Below are 18,144 nucleotides of genomic sequence, written 5' to 3' on the forward strand. Positions count from 1 at the left end.
GCACTACTACACTAGCACGTTTATACACAGTTATATACATATATATAAATATAAAGGCTAACGGAATCAGGCCACAAAAGCGAGCAAGTCGAGCGCTTTGCTTTGCCTCGCGCTGAGACGTCCTGCCTGGCTGTAAGGGACACGAAGGACAACAGAAGCGTGGCAAGGACACACACACCACACCCCACACACCCAGCAGTGGGCGTGGCAGGCGTGAATATCTAATATATATATATATATATATATATATATATATTGCACATCAATCAAGTCGCAGAGTCCGAGGCAACTTTTACGATGTCGGCGCATAACTAGAGCCTTGTAAACAGACAGGCAAACGGAAGTAACATAAAGGATACACTCAGGACACAGGACACACACACCCACACACACACAGGCAGACACAGACACAGACAGTGGATAGACTCGAAAATGGCGCGACGCAAGGGCAGCGGACGTGGCAGTAAGTAAAAATTTGAATTTGAATTCTCATTTAATCAGATCCAATTGGAATACATATATAGAGTAGAAGGACACAGTTTGTTGAGAAAGTATGTGCACAGTCCATGGCAAAAGTATATGCATATATATAGCAGAGATCGAAGGTCTATATATATATTCACAGTAAACGATATTCCAATTGGAATATATTAAGAAGTAAAGCCAAGAATCTACAGTCTATGGAGAAAGTATATGAACAGTCTGTTACAAAAGTATAGTTATACAACGTATAAATTAGATATATATCTTGACAGTATTCACAGATATTTAAAACCTCTTCAAATAACACTCGACAGTATATACTAAAAGTATGCGAACAGTCAATGAACTAAATATATATACAGTCAGTGACAAAAGTATGCACATAATAAAATTTCGAATTAGCCCCAATTCCATCCGAATCTTTTACAGTTAAAACTTGTTCAGCTAGGCTTCCACAGCTGCTGCTATAAGTACATGCACAGTCCTCAATATAAGTATATGCACATTTCCAGCAATTGTACTTGCGAGCAGCGGAAGTTAGCTACTTTCCCTATAACCTAACCCAATATATATACTCGTATATATACGCACAGTGTGTGCCTTAAGTATATGCACATTACAACAATTGAACATTCGAGACCCTCACACACACTCACACACACTCACACACACACACACACATGCTCACAACATCCTTTTTTTATTGCGCCTGTTGACATGCGTTAACTTCAAAACTTGATACTTGAGCTCAAGGCCGTCGTTGTATAAACAGCTACAGCTGTGTGTGTGTGTGTGTGTGTGTGTGTGTGTGTAAATAGGCAAGTTGTTAGTATGCGTGAAACTACTTGTCTATCAAATGGCAGCCCAATTGAAGTAACTATTGACTAGGGAATACCACGCATTAGCTAGATACATCAATTATATAGCTTGGATTGATTGATTGATTGATTGACATAAATGTTAAACTATTTCCCAAAATGATAATTAGAACAGAATTCAATTAGAATTCAAAGGCTTTTTGAAAAATCATAAAAATGTAAGCCGATTGATTGAATGATTGATGATTGACGCACACTGCAAAGCATTAGAGCTCGACAGCTGAAATTTACGTATTATTTGAAATTAAGCTAAGTTTATATTACTTTAGAGGTTGTCAATCAAGCTGATTGAGGGAATGATTGATTGATTGACTGCTGATTCACACAAATTGATTGATTGATTGATTGACTTAACGATTTATGATTGACATGCAAACTATTCGAGCTAGACAATAGAAATTCGCTCAGCAGTGCATTTCGTTAAGACTAATAAAAAGTGATGAATAATACGAATGTAAAAAACATTTAAGCCCCGATTGATTGATTGAAGATTGATGCATGAACAACACGCTTTGCAAGCTAGGCATCTACATCGCAAAGAAAACTCCTTAGCACTTGCACGCTTTTTACAGGGTATTTGCAAGGACAAAGGCTGAAACAAAAGTTCACCACAGGCAACAAATGTTAATAGAAATAGAAAAGCCAAGAGCGAGTTAGATACATTGATAAAGAGAGCGAGAGAGAGAGAGAGAGCGGGAGAGAAAGAGAGGGAGGAAAAGGAGAGAGAGCGAAACAGACATTTTCAATTACAGCTAAAAGATTGCGTTTTGGCCGCGCTTTAAACTCAGGCGAACAAAAAAACAATATGTAAAAGTAAGTGAACACGCCCACTGCCCACTACCCACTACCCACTACCCGCACCCCTTCCACCCACCTACGCCCACGCCCATGCAAAGTTCTACGACAAAGTAAAATATTTTGCAGTTTGCAAACTAAAAAAACAAAAGGAAAAGCAACTGTAAAACTGCAGGAGGTCGCTGCTGCAAGGCGAACAAGGCAGGCGTGGGGTGGGGGGGCGTGGCAGCTTGCAGCAATGTTTCTACTTGAAACTCAACCAAGCGCGCACTTGTTACACAGCAACACGCGCCACGCCCCATGCCCCACGCAGCTCCCTCAACCCACGCGCACACAAAAGTATCTATAAGATACTTTATTTGCGTTTTCTTCTTCTTCTTCTTCTATTTTTTACATTTAATATTTGCTGCGCACAGAGTCGAAGCTGCGAAAGGGTGGCTGGGGCCAGTGGCAAAGGGGGCGTGGCAGCAGCACAGTTCATGCATAAAACATGCAACTGACTCTGACGCAGTTCAGCGCTTCGCTACGTTTTAGATACTGCTGCTGCTGCTGCTGCTGCTGTTGTTGTTGACTGCGCTGCAAATGTTGGGGATTCCCTTACGTAATCCCCAAGCGCGCACACACACACACACATACCTAGTTAGCGCGCTGTGAAGAGAAAACAACAAAAACAAAAAATATTTATATACATTGAGGGTGGAACACCCCCGCCCCGTGTTAATGCTGCCTGGCTCCACATGAACTTTTGGCGCTCACCCACACACACACAGACACAGCTATAGATACAGCTACAAAGCAAGTCAACTTTTTGTGTTTTGATGTAGATACTCAAAGCGAATGCGCAGATACTTTAACGTCACTTCAGCAACAGCGACTTGTTGTGCGTGTATGCGTGTGTGTGTGCGTGTGTGTGTGTGGGTAGGCGGCAACTGTTGTTGAGCAGACAAGACACTCGAGCATTCGTAGCCGTTGCCATGTAACTTGCTACACAGACTTGTTAGAGCCACAGTTTGAAACTTATTAACAAGAAGTTGAAGTTTCTGCATTATTGGGGCAAGACGACTTGCAGATACACTACACATAGAGTATATGAACTGCCTTATGAAAGTAACTCAAGCTCAAGCTGTCAACATTTAGTTATTATAGCTGATATACCCTAACTAGCCTTGCTCTATATTCTCTCTCTCAGCTATACTATAAATATGCCCCACTCATCACTCTCAAGTTATCTCCTTCCATTATCTATATACAAACAATTAAAATATGTCTCTTAAAAAGCCACAGATACATAGATACAAAAGTATCTACAGCTTGATTTGCGAATGTTTAAAGGGTATTCAACTGCTAGCCATAGCTGATATACCCATTCGCCTCTCTTAGCAGTTAACGTGCAACAATTTTCTGTGTTACTTTGTTGCGGGCCCCCACAGCGTGGAGCCGGACCACTGTCTGCCGCTTGTGGCATGAGGCGGCATTCTTATGCCTCACTGCCCACGCGCCACACCAAAGTCTAAATCCAAGTCTGCGATACAGAGCTACAGATACAATTTCTTATGTGTCTGTGTGACTGCTAGATACTCAGCCGCAGCAGCAGCAGGCGCAACATGTTCAAAGCGAACGGGACACTTAAGCTGCCTTGAGCAGCGAATACAACTGTCTACCACTGCCTGAGCCGCTGCTTTGCTTATGATGTTCTCATAATCTCTGCCTTTTGAATACCCTGTAAACATGTATATACATTTGAGAACGCCAGTTTGACATGCAGGTAAAGATAAGAGAGACTCATTGCGTATGAATATGTCTTTTGATGCCCAGTAATGTGTTAAAAAGCTCTCTTCACATACATATGAAGTTTAGCTAAGTTCAATTCTCTGTCAAAGGCGCATATACCTCTCTACATTAAAATCTACTTTGAGAGGTATTATCTTGTTGTTCGTCTTATTCTCTGCAAACTCTGAAAATTAGATCAAAATCGCACCACAAACACTAAAGTTATTAAGACAATTCTAGTTTTACAGGGTATATGCTAGTCGCGCACACTGCTAATGCAATTTTGTTGCCATTTGTTTTGGCCAAACGTTCTGTGTCACTAACTACGTCAAAATTAAAATAGACTTTGTCCCGGGCATGCTTTTTTGCTTACACTCTCCCGCGCTCTGCCCGCCAGCCTGCCTCTCTCGCTATCTCTGTCTCTGTCTCTCGCGCTGCTAGCGTCGCATGCAAAACAAAACCCACCCCCTTTGTGCTTTCGCCTTTGTTGTTATTATTTGGCATTCCTTTGCCCTGTTGCCCGTGTCTCTGCTATTCTTACGTTTGCCTTTGCCTTTGCCGTTGCCTTTGCCGTTGCCTTTGCTTTTGCCGTTGCCTTTGCCTTGACTGTTGTCCATTGTGCTGATAATTTATGTTTTGCTCGAGTGGAAGTGGACGAAGGAGAGGCAGAGAGAGAGAGAGAGTGCATGAGGTGACGGCTCTGCTTGCTCAAGTCGACTTGACTCTTGGGCGTCTGTGTGCCTCTTTGGCAATTCCTTATATACGGCTCTTTGTTTTTATTACATTTGTTGCTGTTGTTGTTACCTTTTCTATCACATTCGCAGAGTCTTTGTTGAGCATTTCCTTTGGCAACGCATTCCGCTTGGCAGCGGCAAGGGCTTTTAGTTATTTGTGTGTGATTCACTTTGTACATAGTTTAGTCCCTTTCCCTGATTTGGGGTTGGTTTTAGCCAGCCTTGAAGTACCTTCAGCTGGAAGCGGGTAACTGTTAACAGGTACTGGTAACTAGTCACTGGTTCTAGGTGCGGCTTGGCCTGATTGAGGGGTCTGCTAAGGGTTTAGCTTGAGGGTTGCCCCCGACCTGCAATCGGATGACCTAATAGACACTTGGACACCAGCCGAGGCGAAGACCTGCAAGTGAGAAGCACAGCAAAAAAGAAAAAGAATAAATGACAAATATTCGATAACATATTGATAACTAATCGATGAGCTCGCTATGATGATGAAATATCTTTTAGCCAAATGGGCGAAAACCTGTCGATAAGCTGTCGATAACATTTTGATTGAGCGATTGAATTATACGAATTATCGATACTACGAATCGATAACATTTCGATAATTATATATTACGCCTTACTATTATATATGATAATAAAATGTTAACTATTTTCAAGCTACTATTTGTTCTAGACGCAATCGATAACTTATCGATAAATGTGGATGTCTCGCTCAAGTACTCTCTTCAACCCAATTAAAACTTTACTTCCCGCCAATCCGCATTCTGCAGCAGCTACAGTGAAGCCTGCCCAGCAACCGAATCGCTCGCAATTCCTGTCTTTAAGCAACTGCCAGCAGCCACGCCCAGAAAATGCTACAAGAAAAACAAAAACAAACAGCAAAACGCAAAAAAAAGGTCTTCACAGTCAAGCTGAAAGTGGCAAAAAAACACACAGAAAATCCGCTCCCGCAATAAGCCAAAATAAAACCTCATACCTGAGCAAAACAAAAAGAAAACAAAATAAAAAAAAAATAGAATGAAATGAAAAAAGGAAAAGAAATTGAGGGAAATGTTGGCAGCAGGCAAAAAGAAAAAACAAAGCAAAAACAACGCATGCTTAAATACGAGTGCGTGCGAGAGAGAGGGAGAGGGAGAGAGAGTGAGTGTATACACCCACAACACACACACACACACACACACACACACACCTATACACACAGTCAGGCAGGTCTATGAAAGCGCAGGGCTTCCCCAAATGATAAAGTTTTATTTGCCTTTTGCGGGTTGCACGTTTCGAGTTTTGCCTCGACGTCAGCGTGCGGAACATGCAGCAACAACAACAAACAAACAAACGCCCACCAATGAAGATGATGATAATAATGACGACGACGATGATGATGATGATGATGATGATGATGATGATGACGAGATTGAGGTTGGGCATGACGTTGGTTCGACAGTCGCCAGTCCGCACAGCGCGGCAACAGCAGGCGAAAAGCAATGAAAAGCCAGCTTAACCAACCACCCACCCACCCAAGCAACAGCAACAACAACAATGAAACCAGTTTAACTGTGCAGCGCGGTGCAACGACTGAGCGATACCCTGTAATAAGTTTTTATTGCAACATAAACTGCTTTAGCTGTTCATTTGCCTTTTGCTTAAGCATTGCTATAATGCTAAAGTGCAGCTATTTATAGCAGACCAGGAGATACCCTGTAAGGGAATATTTCAACTCAGAGATATATTTCATTGTTGCCTGACATTAATAGTCGTTAAACTGAGAGAAAAATCCTTTAAAAACCTAGAAGTTGCTGAACTTCACACAATAGAAACTTCGAATGATGTTTCTATAACAAAACATGAATGAAGCAATAAGTCTATTGAGTTGAACGACTATAAGATACCCTGTAGGCTACTAATGCATCATTCGAAGTCATTTGTCTATGTGGTATCAGGACATCAAAGCTAGCCCTCAGAGTTGGCCTGTATTCAATGAAATAGATGAAATAAAATGAATAATTGAAATAAACTTTATGCAGTCTCTCTTTCTCTCAGCATCTCTCTCTCTCTTTATATCTATCTCTCTCATGCTTACACTTCATAGACTACTTTCAAGCTGAGCATAGCCCATTAAAGCTCGACTTGCCCACAGGGCATAGAAAGTTTAACCTAAAATGTGTGGGCCACTTGCAGAGCGAGACTGAGAGATGACGCAGAACAGAGAGAGAGAGAGAGAGAGAGGGAGAGAGCAGGAAAAGCAGCTAGGAAGCCTTTTCATCTCCCTTTCGACCTCGCTGCCTCCTGTAACTTGGCAAAAAAGTTGTTCAAATAGCAGAAGCAACGGCAACGACCGTGAAAGGCCATTTGCCTTTTTCCTCTCTCTTTCTCTCTCTCTCTCTCCCTCTCTCTCTCTATTTGCGTGTATGTGTGTGGCAAGGATAACCTAATACAAATTTTTTTGCGTTTGCCACAGAACGTGCCGGAATGCGTTCGTGTCATGGACTCATAGCTGCGTATCTACAAGATACGTATCTAAGTATCTGCGTAGCTCTAACTGTTCTTGTTGCTGTTGCTGTTGTTGTTGCTGCAGCAGCTGCTGCTGCTAGCAGAAATATTTCCTTTGTCAATGAGGCGCATAATTTAAGCAAGTGAAGTTGAGTGTTCCAGCTAGGCATGCCCAACTACAAGATACACTGAATCTGAAGGAGAGCAGCTATTTGACCGAAATTAGGACTTCTCTCGGCCTTATCTTGGTTTTCTTTGTGAGGCCAATGGGGTTCAGGCATCAAAAATTAACCAAATTGAAAAAGAGTTTACTTTCGGAGAGCTCATATACCAATCGAAGTCAAGTCGCTAGCTTTGATTGGGTTTAAGGCAAAACCAAGTCGAATGATCGATATTTATCGATATGTGGCAAATGAGCTGTGTTATCACCCGCTTTCAGTGGCTTTCACAGGGCATACCAATTGGCAAAACCTTTAGTAGGAAACAAAGCTCAAGCCACAGTGAGCACAGTTTGATTTGGCTTTGATTTGGGCATCAGCCAGAGCTGCCAGCTATCAACATTAATATATACACATACATGATGGCTCTGCGTCCAGCTTACACAATCAATCAATGAAGTACGTATAATCTATTAATTGCTCTCAGCTGAGCTACAGCAAACAGGCTGAATTTCAATCTATATTTATTTCGTGCTGCTATCTTCGATAACCTTTCACCGGAATCGTTCAATGCTGAATGCGGTCAACGGCGCCTCGAATCGAAACCAAATTTCATTTGGCAGCGACTTCAAATAAAAAACCACACAAAAAATTCCAAATAAATCAAATTAATACTAAAATTTGATTACGTCGATGAAACTTTTCAACTGATAACAGAGTTCGCCTCAGCCTCTCTCTCACCCTGTCTTTATCGCTCTTTCTACCTTTACTGCTCCTTCTAGCTCTCTCTCTCTCTCTCTCTTCATATCTGTATATCTCTGTTACTCTGTTTTTCTTATTGTCCCTATCTCTCTCTCTCTCTTTAAGGCTCTCTATTGCTCTCTACATCACTCAGTACCTCCCTCGCTTTCCATTTGTATGCCTTTCTCTACCTTTCTAGCGTTCTCTATTCCTCTTGCTCTCTCCATATCTGTCTGTCTCTCTCTTAGCCTGTCCCTCACTATTTGTTTCTTTGTTTCTCCCTCTCTATAGCTCTCTGTCTCTAGCTGAATATCTGTATCTTTTCTCTAATCACTCTCTCACTCTCTCTTATTCTCACTTGTCGCTATCTTTAGCTCTATCCATCTGTCTATCTAGCTGCTTCTCCCTCTCTCTCTCTTTCTTCTCCTGCTTCTCCTTCTCTCTCTCTCGCTCTCTTTCTCTCTTCAATCATTCAGTCAATCAATCAGATCTGATCTGTTCTGTTAGCAGAAGAGATTCGTATTCCTATAACCTATGGAATGCTACTTCATTGCCATATCCCCCGCCACTCTGGCATACCCTATAAAAACACAAGCACTTAGCCGTCTAGCTGTCTGCGAAAAGTGTGTTTCGCTGCTCTACACAAAGCAGCTGAGCAAATAGACTCATAAAAAAACTATTTCATGCCACCAAAAATTGCAAAAAACTCCAATTCTCGTATCAATTTCCAAATAAAACACTTAAAAACCAGAGCGAAATAAACTAAAGCAACAACACAAACAATCACTACAACAACAACAACAACAACAGCAGCAGCAGCAACAGCGAATTCTGTGTGTTTGTCTCAAGTGTTGTGCGGAGCCAAACTCAAGTAGAATTTCAAGTGAGTGTGTGGGAGGCGGAGTGAGTGCGTGTGTGAGTGCGTGTATGAGTGTATTTGATATTCATTTCGATTTTATTTTCATTTGAATTAGTTTTTTAACTGCTTTTTTCTCTATACCCGTGCACACAGTGCAAAGAGGGGTATATTAGCTGTGTGCCATTTGCCTCTCTCCCTCTCTCTCTCTCTGTCTCTCCCAAATTTGAATTCTCTGCAACTAGAGCATACGCTATAATCACATATTTAGCTAGAGCATACCCTGTAATATATGTATATATGCCTACCACAACATTATCTAGTCAGCATCTACCCTGTAAACTCTCTTTAAACAGAGCATTATTATTGGGTTAAGAATACAAAGCTCTAGCACACCAAATAAAGTACCTTTTTTACTTAGAGTATACCCTGTAAAGTTGTGAATACCCTGCAAAAATCTCTAACATAGCATATCCCTAAGCATTATCTTCACCTTGGCTATACCCTGTAAGCTCTTTGGCTAGTGCATGTAAAACTCTCTAAAATTCTATGCATATGCCACAGCATTATCTCTAACTAGCAAATACCCTGTAATACCCAATGATGCCCTCCATAGCATTATCCACCTGTGAGCGCTCTGTAGACATAGCTTTATGTTTAGCTTGATTATACCCTGTAGACTCTTTGTCTTCAGCTAAAGTATACCGTGAAAAGCTCTGTGTATTGATATTTATAACAGAACTTCGGCTTTTTAGTCGCAGCTAAGCAAAGCAGAAACAGATACCAGCCCCGAAAAAATATCCAAATCGAATAAAAAACACAAACAGAAAAAAATCTCATTCCGGTTTTTTTCTTCGAGCATCGCTGGGGCCTGTTGCTGAAATCACAAAAATATGTGGGGGAAGCTCAACAGAAAAGCATATAAAAAGCCAAAGAACAACAACAAAGCATTGAGAGACAAACACGCGCTGTAAGCTGGGCTGCAAAACGAGCAACAGGGACGTAGCGCAAAGGGGGGTGGATTGGAATAATGAATTGGAATAATGCAGAATATATTAAAAGAAACAAAACTTGAATTCAGATATATTAAAAATTGTTTTTATGTCAATTAAGTTATAAGAGCCTTGACTACGCCCCTGCCTCTTGCATTAGCTGACGAATTTAATGTCGTGTAACAAAATCTGAATTGAAAACTTGAAAACATTTCAGAGCTAACAGCAAGAGTAAAGTGGAGCACCCCTTCGACCACGCCCCTGCTCAACTTTTGTTGACCAAAAAGTTCAAATTCGTTATTAAATTATGTCACTTCTTCAAACATTGGCTCAAAGTGGAGATTCAACTGTGAACAAACTTCTCCAAAATTGCATAATTTTATTATCCTAATCCAAGCTCAGTTGAGCTCGAGCGTAATACTAGAAATTTCTATGTCACATCTAGCCATATCTAGTGCCCCTTCTCAATGTTTTAGACTAATCCAGCCAGAAAACTTCTTCATGCTTATCTTGGTTTTCTTTAATGAATCATTTGTCATATCATTATCATATAATAAGACTAAACTTTGATGGAGATAAGCAATTTCGTATCTCTCGACCTCCTTCGACTACGCCCCTGGCTAACATCTGTGTATTTAGTCATCTGATAAACATCAACTGAAATGTTATAGAGCAACTTCTTAAAGGTAAACGAATTCAATCTCCAAGCCAACCCCTTGCCTCATCCCCTGCTCATCAACTTGATAGGCCCACAACTCAAGCATCAATGGATTCAGTTATACATCAGGCATGGTTATCATGTAATCTGTATATAAGGAACTATCCAGGCAAAGATTGCCTTTTGCAACGCCTCTGTGGTCGTTTAAGCCATGTATATGAGTCAATCTACTCATATCATTTGGTTACTCACTCGCCTTTTGCTAATTCTGAGCCCTCCCTCGCTCGCTGTGGTTCAGTTTTCAATTTAGCCTTTTATCCTGCACTCTTCTCACCCCTTTGCCTACGCCTCTGCGGCTCAATTGTCCACGGAGTTGAGCTTGACTTTGCGCTAAGCCAATAGAAATTTGTCAGTCTTCGGCCCCGTTGCCTACGCCTCTGCGTCGTTTGCTTGCTCTGCTCAAACGTAGCACAATTTTTATGCCAAATGGCAGCTTAACCTGTTCCCAGTTGAGCTGAGTGCCGTCCTGCCCCACTTCCCCCACTTCCCAGCTCAAAACTCAACCAAAAATGATTTCAGAGTCAGCCTCAGCCGCACCCACACAACAGCAACAAGAACCAAGAGTCATGTCAAATATTAGCACAGAATCATTTTGAATGACAGCACAGCAAGCTCTCCCACCCTCTCCCTCTCTCTCTCTCCCTCTCTCTGCCTCTCTTTATCTGTCTATATCCGTAACCCCACAAACTTTTGTTGTCTGTGAATCGAGAGTTTCCATTGTTGTCGATGATTCACCTGATGTGAAATACGTTTTCTAACACACAACTCGCAGCGATCCAAGCAAGTTTTATATCATCTTGTCGATGAGTAACAATTCACTCACACACACACACACACACACACTCGCACACACTTGAAGTTTATCGCGCTAAGTTTCTAGGAATTTTCATTTTGATTAAAAAGAAATCAATAAATTATCAGCTCATATCAATTGAATGGGTTGCAAATGGACATTGCTGGGTTTTATAGCATAGGTGAGCTCCATGTTCCACACTCACACACACACTCACACACACACTCACACACACACTCACACACACACACACATGGATATATATATGCCTCCCTCTTTGCCATTCTACAAATTGTCCAATTGGCATCTTCTAATTGAATTTCAGGCTGAGCTATCAATCATTTCCATCAATCAATGCACATTAGAACTAAGTGTGTATGTGTATGCGTGTATGTGTGTGTGTGTGTGTGTGTGTCTGCTAGAAGATTAACTAAACAAAAGCAATTGAAAGCAGCTTAAACTGCTGAAGATATCCATTCAATTATCGCAGATTGACGTGATTGATTGATAGATTGATGTGTGCGTATGTGTATGCTTGCATTTGTGTGTATGTGTGCGTGCTCTACGCATAAGAAATGTCACCAATAGAGCCAGAATTAGTGCAAGCCTATTTAAGGTCCATGACTGATGATTGACTGATTGATTAACAGCGTAACGGCTAGGCCATAACACTTAGACAGCTCAAATCATTTACAGCTGCAACAAAGCCTTCTAAAATATTCAGTTCCTTATCTAACAGCGCTCTGTTAATAACATAACATGTTAAGTTAACAGGGCCTTTGAGCATCTTTCACATTGAAAACCCTATTTAACACCTGTTGAGCGGCTAAGGCAAAGCGACCAAAGTAAATGTTTCCACAAATTGCTCAACATATATATGCTATATATATATATATGCTATATACATTTGTATATACATATTTAGTATGTTTTATACAGATTTATAAACATATTTATAACAATTTCGCAGAATGGGCAAAGTGATTTCTGATAAAAAGCCAAAAAAAACTTAAAGTGGCCCAAAAGCCAAAGCCAAAACCAAAATCAGAGACGCAAATAACTAGTTGAAGCATTTCAGACGGGTATAAGCGACTGCTTGCTGCCTGTGCAGAACTACATGAATGCCCAAAACTCATACAGAAAATCGATATTTATCGGTTAGCCATGACTCAAATGGCAGCTCCTGTTTCCATATTCCAACTGCATAAATGTGGCAGGCATAACTATTTCCCCCTTTGCCACATTGTTTATCGATATTTATCGATTTGCCTTGATTCAAATGAATCCAGCTACATCATTTATAGCTTTAACTGTGAAGTAGCTCAATTACATATAGTGAAACTTCCCTTACTCAAACCTTCCCCTTATGCCACGTCTCCAAATGGACTTCCATATGCAGAGCAATAAGACGTAATAAGTTTCGATAAAGATTCTCTACGCCTCCCATTAGATATATTCCAAAGAAAAGAAGATTCCATATCAAGTTTCGTAACTCCAGCTAGCAATCCTATATACCCTCTCCTTGCACCTTGTGAGCGAGCACAAGAAAAGGGCCCCCAAAACAGGTTCGACAAAGCAAAAGGAGAGCCTCGATCTCACCTCTATTCAAGTGTGTGTGCGTGTGTGTGTTGGTGTGTATCATAAATATGAATATGTTGCACAGCGAACAGGAGATACAGATACAATAAAATGAAACGAAAGACACAAGAGATACAAAGATACGAAAGCAGAGCCAAGGCGTCAGGTAGTCCGCCACCGCCGCCGCCGCCGCCGCCGCTGTGTTTGGACCTAGCCAAAGGGCCAGCCAAAGGGCCAGCCAAATGGCCAACACTCGATGTCCAAAAAAGCGCAAAACAAAACAAACTGGCCAGACACAATCAAAAATGATCTACACTGAAAGAAAAGCAAGGCGAGAAATTGAAGTGCCTCAAAATTCAAATGGAAATCGAATTCAGCTTTCAGTTAGATAAGCAGATGAAGACTAGAAAGATAGATAGATATGAAATACAGATAACAGATATAGATAATAGATAAAATATAGATAGTAAATAGATACATAAAATAGATAAATAGATCGTGTACATATGTAGAGAAAGATAAATAGATACAGCTCGAGAGATCAAATGAGATGTAGCTAGAGGTGGATAGATGTATCGATATATATCGATACACTCATGGATATACAGAATAGTGCATATGTACATAAATGGAGAGCTGAATTGGTATCTCTTTTAATCTGTATAACTAGCTATCAATGAAGCTCTACATCTATTCTAGATTGAGAGAAAGGTAGATGGATAGAATGATAGTGTGGCAGTGTTGATGGACACATAAAGCGATCGACTTAGCTTATCAGGCATAGCTGAGTCAATGTATCGATAGGCACAGCGATAAACGATAGGTAAAGCGATAGCTAGATAGATATGTATACAGATAGATAGATACATATGTATATATAGATAGATAGATAGATAGATAGATAGATACATCTGGGAACATAGATCTAGTTAAAAACAAATATTGATAATGTTTGTAAATCTCAGCTTAATATTTAATATAAATATTCAATTCAATTAAATTTCTCTCAGTGTAGGGATGCATAAAACACACACACACACTCGATGCTGAGACAGGTTTAAGTTGACTCTTTGGCTGCAACAAGGATGCAGCAGATGCAGTCGCAGCATCTCGCGTCTTGGGTTAAAGACCCAGCCGGTGGCTGCACAGTTCGTGAACGCGAAGAACGGGCAACGAGACAGACGTCGCGACGTCGCAGTGTCTGCAGTCGGCGGCCTTTTCAAAGTGAAGCGTTTCATTTGTTTTTTGGCTTTGCTACACGACAAAAGCAGTTGAAAAAGTCAAGTTTATGGCATTGCCTGCGGCAAATGTTTTGGCTGTGCTGCTAAATAAGGCCAACTAAGTTGTTGCTGCATTGATTTAGTTTATGCTTCCAAATGCTGTGCCAAGTGGGAGTCCTTGCAAGGCGAGCTACGAGAGCTTTCGTCCCGAAGTAAAGCCAATGAGAGCTCGTATCGAATTTTTAACAGCTAAGAGCTAACAGCTAACAGCTAACAGCAAACAACCTAACAGTAAAGGCATAACATCTGTTAGATGCTAACAGCAAAAGTCTCTATTGATAGCTCCACTAACAGCCGTCGTCTAACAGCTGCTGTTAACAACTTTAACAGCTGTTAAGCGCTAGCGGAAATTGAATTTGAAATAGTTCAGCCATCTAAGCAGATTTTCGTGCTAACGAATTCTTTGCTCTGAAGAGCCAAAGCACTCAACATGTGCCCATGTGTCACGCCCCCTCGGCTTTACGGCTGGCCCCCAGCACACAGTGGGCCAGTGAATTAGAAGGAAGTCACGTTACGAATGCGGCACGTAGCGCGTTGTAGCGCAAAGCACGTCCAAGTCGAAGGCGCCGCCAATGTCTGCAGAAGCACAAAAAACAGAAGAAAAAACTTCTGTTTATAGAACGCAGCAAAGAGACAAAAAGACAAAGATACAAAGCAAAAGCAACAGCAACAGCAGCAGCAACAGCAAAAGCAAAGACAGAGCACAAGTGTATCTGAGAGATACAAGTTGATTGAGGACAGACAGACGGACGGACGGACGGACGGGGAGACATGCTGAGGGACGTTTCTTATTTTGCGCCTTTTGGCTGAGAGAAGCAGCAAAACGTTGCCAGCAGCTGTTGCCACAGGATGGAGCAACAGATACTTTTGATACCCATTGCGAGGCAGCAACAGACGCGAATCTAAATCGATGACCGTGCGTGTGTATGTGTGTGTGTGTGTGTATCTTCTGCGCATTGAAAGGAAGCGAACGCATAAAATATAAATGAAATGAAATTGTGTGTCCCACTGGATGCTCAGGCAAAGAAAAAGAAACAGATACAGATACTGATACAGATAGAAGCGGAGCTTTAGTTACAGATGCAGCTAGATTTATAGAATCAGATACTTTTATAAGACTATAAATACATTTGCTACTTATCGAGATATAATTGCAGCAAATACAGATACGTTTCCAGAGCTATAGATGCATTTGAAGCTCTACAGATACATTTATATAGCTATAGATACATTTCACGCAACTATAGATACAAATACTTTGCTTGAAATACATTTGCACAGCTATAGATACATTATCAGAGCTAAAGATACAGTTCAAGATACAATTATACAGCTATAGATACATTTTGTATGCTTACAGATACCTGCTCTATAGCTGCAGATACATTCCATTAGCTATAGATACAAATACTTAGCTTCAGATACATTTGCTACCAATTAAGATACATTGGCTACAGATACAGATACATTGTTCTGGCAGCAGAGTCTGTGCCAAATCTGTGCTGCCTTTTCGCTTTTCTTTTTCGTTTCCCGTTTGTAATTTATGTTAACGCAGATCATGGAATAAATCTCTTGGCCAGAACGTAGCTGAGCTATAAATTTCAGTATAAAATGGTCCAAATGGGGCAAAGGTGGAAGGCAAAATGAAGGCCAAATTGAGGATTGGAAGCTGGTGATAAGCCAGAGATGCGAGTAAGGTGCAAAAGGTGCAAAGCTGAAGGAAAATTAAATAACTCTGAGAAAGATAAAAATAAAATCTTTGAGCTTTAAGTCAAGTCAAGTGAAATGAAGATATTAAGGCTTTAAAAGCTAGTGAGTTCAAATAATATTGAACTGTATAAGCGTGCTCTTTTCAGCTTTAAGTTAAGATCAAGAAGCAAAGCAAACTACAGTTAGAATATTTTTGTACCTAGACAAAATATGAAAAAGGCGTGAAATCTTATCTAAACAAAGTAAACACAATCGAAATACAAAGCTCAAGTAGTTGAAGCGCAAATGCACAGCAATTAACTGCACAATAAAAACAAAAATAAAAACAACAACAACAGCAGCAGCAAAAAGCGATTCACAGCAAATGATAAACGTCTAAGCAAAGCAAATACAAGAGCAACAGCAACAGCAACAGCAACAACACAAACACAATGTGCGTGTAATAAAGCTTGAAAGCTGAAAGGCAAACAGATGCCTAACGAGTCACACTCACAGCTTGAGTGAGCGATAACAAATGCAAAGCAGAGAGAGGGAAAGAGACAGAGCTAGAGAGCAAAAGCAATATACACTCAACAGGGAATTCCCTCTGCGACTGCGGCGGCGGCAGCGGCAGTAGCGCAGCGATTGAACGTCAAAGCAAAATTGAAAGGCAAATTAAGAGAGAGCAAACGAGGGAGCGAGTTCGGGAGAATGAGAGAAAGAGCGAGCGAGTGAGCGTGAGCAACGTATAATTCAAAGGAAATTAAGCATTAAAGTGAATAAATTTTCATAATTGCGTTTTGCGCGTTGTCAGCCGTTTTGGCATCGCTTTTTGCTTTTTGCTTTTTGCTTTTGTAGTGCGAACAAATAAGAAGCAGAACGAGATTTGGATAGTCAATTGCCGTGTGTGTATGTGTGTGAGTAGCTTCTATTAACAGTTGAGTGAATGCATGTATGTGTGTGTGCGTATGTTTATCTCATACTCCTGAACTGTATTTGCTCATCATTTACATAAGCATGTATGTGCGTGTATGCGTGTGTGCACATAGTCACATGGGTTAATCACTTACGTTTGCGAAGCATCCACGAATTTGCATTTGAATATGCCGCGTGGCTAATTGATAAACGGCTCTCGGCATTCTAATTGGAAGGGCATAAGAAATTTCCCACGCATATTAATAAGCTGGGATATTTTATTATTTTTGTAACTAGGAGTTTACTACAACGAAATTCTAAAACAAAAGTGTTAAAAATGTTTAAGAATAAAAAAATATATTTAAATGTGTATATAAATACCATGAAATTTCATATTTAACGCCTTTAATGGCGATACTCGAAACGTATTAATATGATAATAATTTTGCCATGGAATAATTTTTTACTGTTGATTAACATTTGACTATCAGCTGTGTTTAGAATTGTAAACAGTTTATTTAGGCGAACTACAAGTGATTAATAGAGTTCAATAGCACAAGCTGTGCATATGTATGTATGTGTGTTTGCTTGTAGAATATACTAGAACTGAACAATTAGCAGTTGCTGATAACAGCTCAATTTCAATTCCATTTCTAATCTAATTTGTGACTTCAATTCGCCTCGTATTCACCGCCTGCCAACCCCGTTTCGTTTCCACACATATTTTCCTATAGTTGTGTGGCCCACGCACTTTGCCACATTCCGCGCATAATTCGCAGTCTCACGTGGGTCTTAGCTGCAATTTCGATTCCGTTGATTCCGTATGTGCTGCAGCTGTAAGCGTAACTGGATTTGGCCCCGCCCAGGCCACAGCTCCCGTTCAGTTTCGACCCATTCCGCCCCTCCCGTTTGCATACATATTTCTGTTTGCTTTTTTATGTTTCTTTTAATTAAATGTGCAAGCAGCTGCAGAAATTGGCAGCCACTGAACAGAAAAAAATAATAAGAAAATAAAAATAAATGTAGCTCATGCATTTTTATTCTTATACTTTTCACATTTTTGTTCAGTTTTATTTGATTGTGTTTAACTTTATTACGAATTCCAAGCTAAAGAACAAGGAATATTGCGTTTAGAAATCACACACACATATAAACACATACATACGTGTAGATATGCACAAACAATGCAGAGAGTATAAAAATATAAATATAACACCAACAACTACAAGTAGTAGTGGAAGAAGAGCAAGAACAGGAGCAGGAGAAGGAGGAGG

The 18,144-nt window shown here is 40.5% G+C and overlaps 1 protein-coding gene across 1 annotated transcript in view; it reads left to right on the forward strand.

Annotated features, from left to right (window-relative positions):
• Positions 1-274: 274 nt before the first annotated feature.
• LOC111599895 overlaps positions 275-18,144 on the forward strand; it is a 49,817-nt gene continuing 31,947 nt past the window's right edge. Inside the window, exon 1 of the mRNA XM_030223846.1 lies at positions 275-463. Coding sequence (XP_030079706.1) covers positions 433-463 — 31 coding nt within the window. The 5' untranslated portion in view covers positions 275-432. The remainder of the gene's footprint in view (positions 464-18,144) is intronic.

The sequence above is a fragment of the Drosophila hydei genome, unplaced genomic scaffold, assembly GCF_003285905.1.
Source record: "Drosophila hydei strain 15085-1641.00,03,60 unplaced genomic scaffold, DhydRS2 tig00000315-arrow-arrow-pilon, whole genome shotgun sequence".
NCBI classification, from domain to species: domain Eukaryota; kingdom Metazoa; phylum Arthropoda; class Insecta; order Diptera; family Drosophilidae; genus Drosophila; species Drosophila hydei.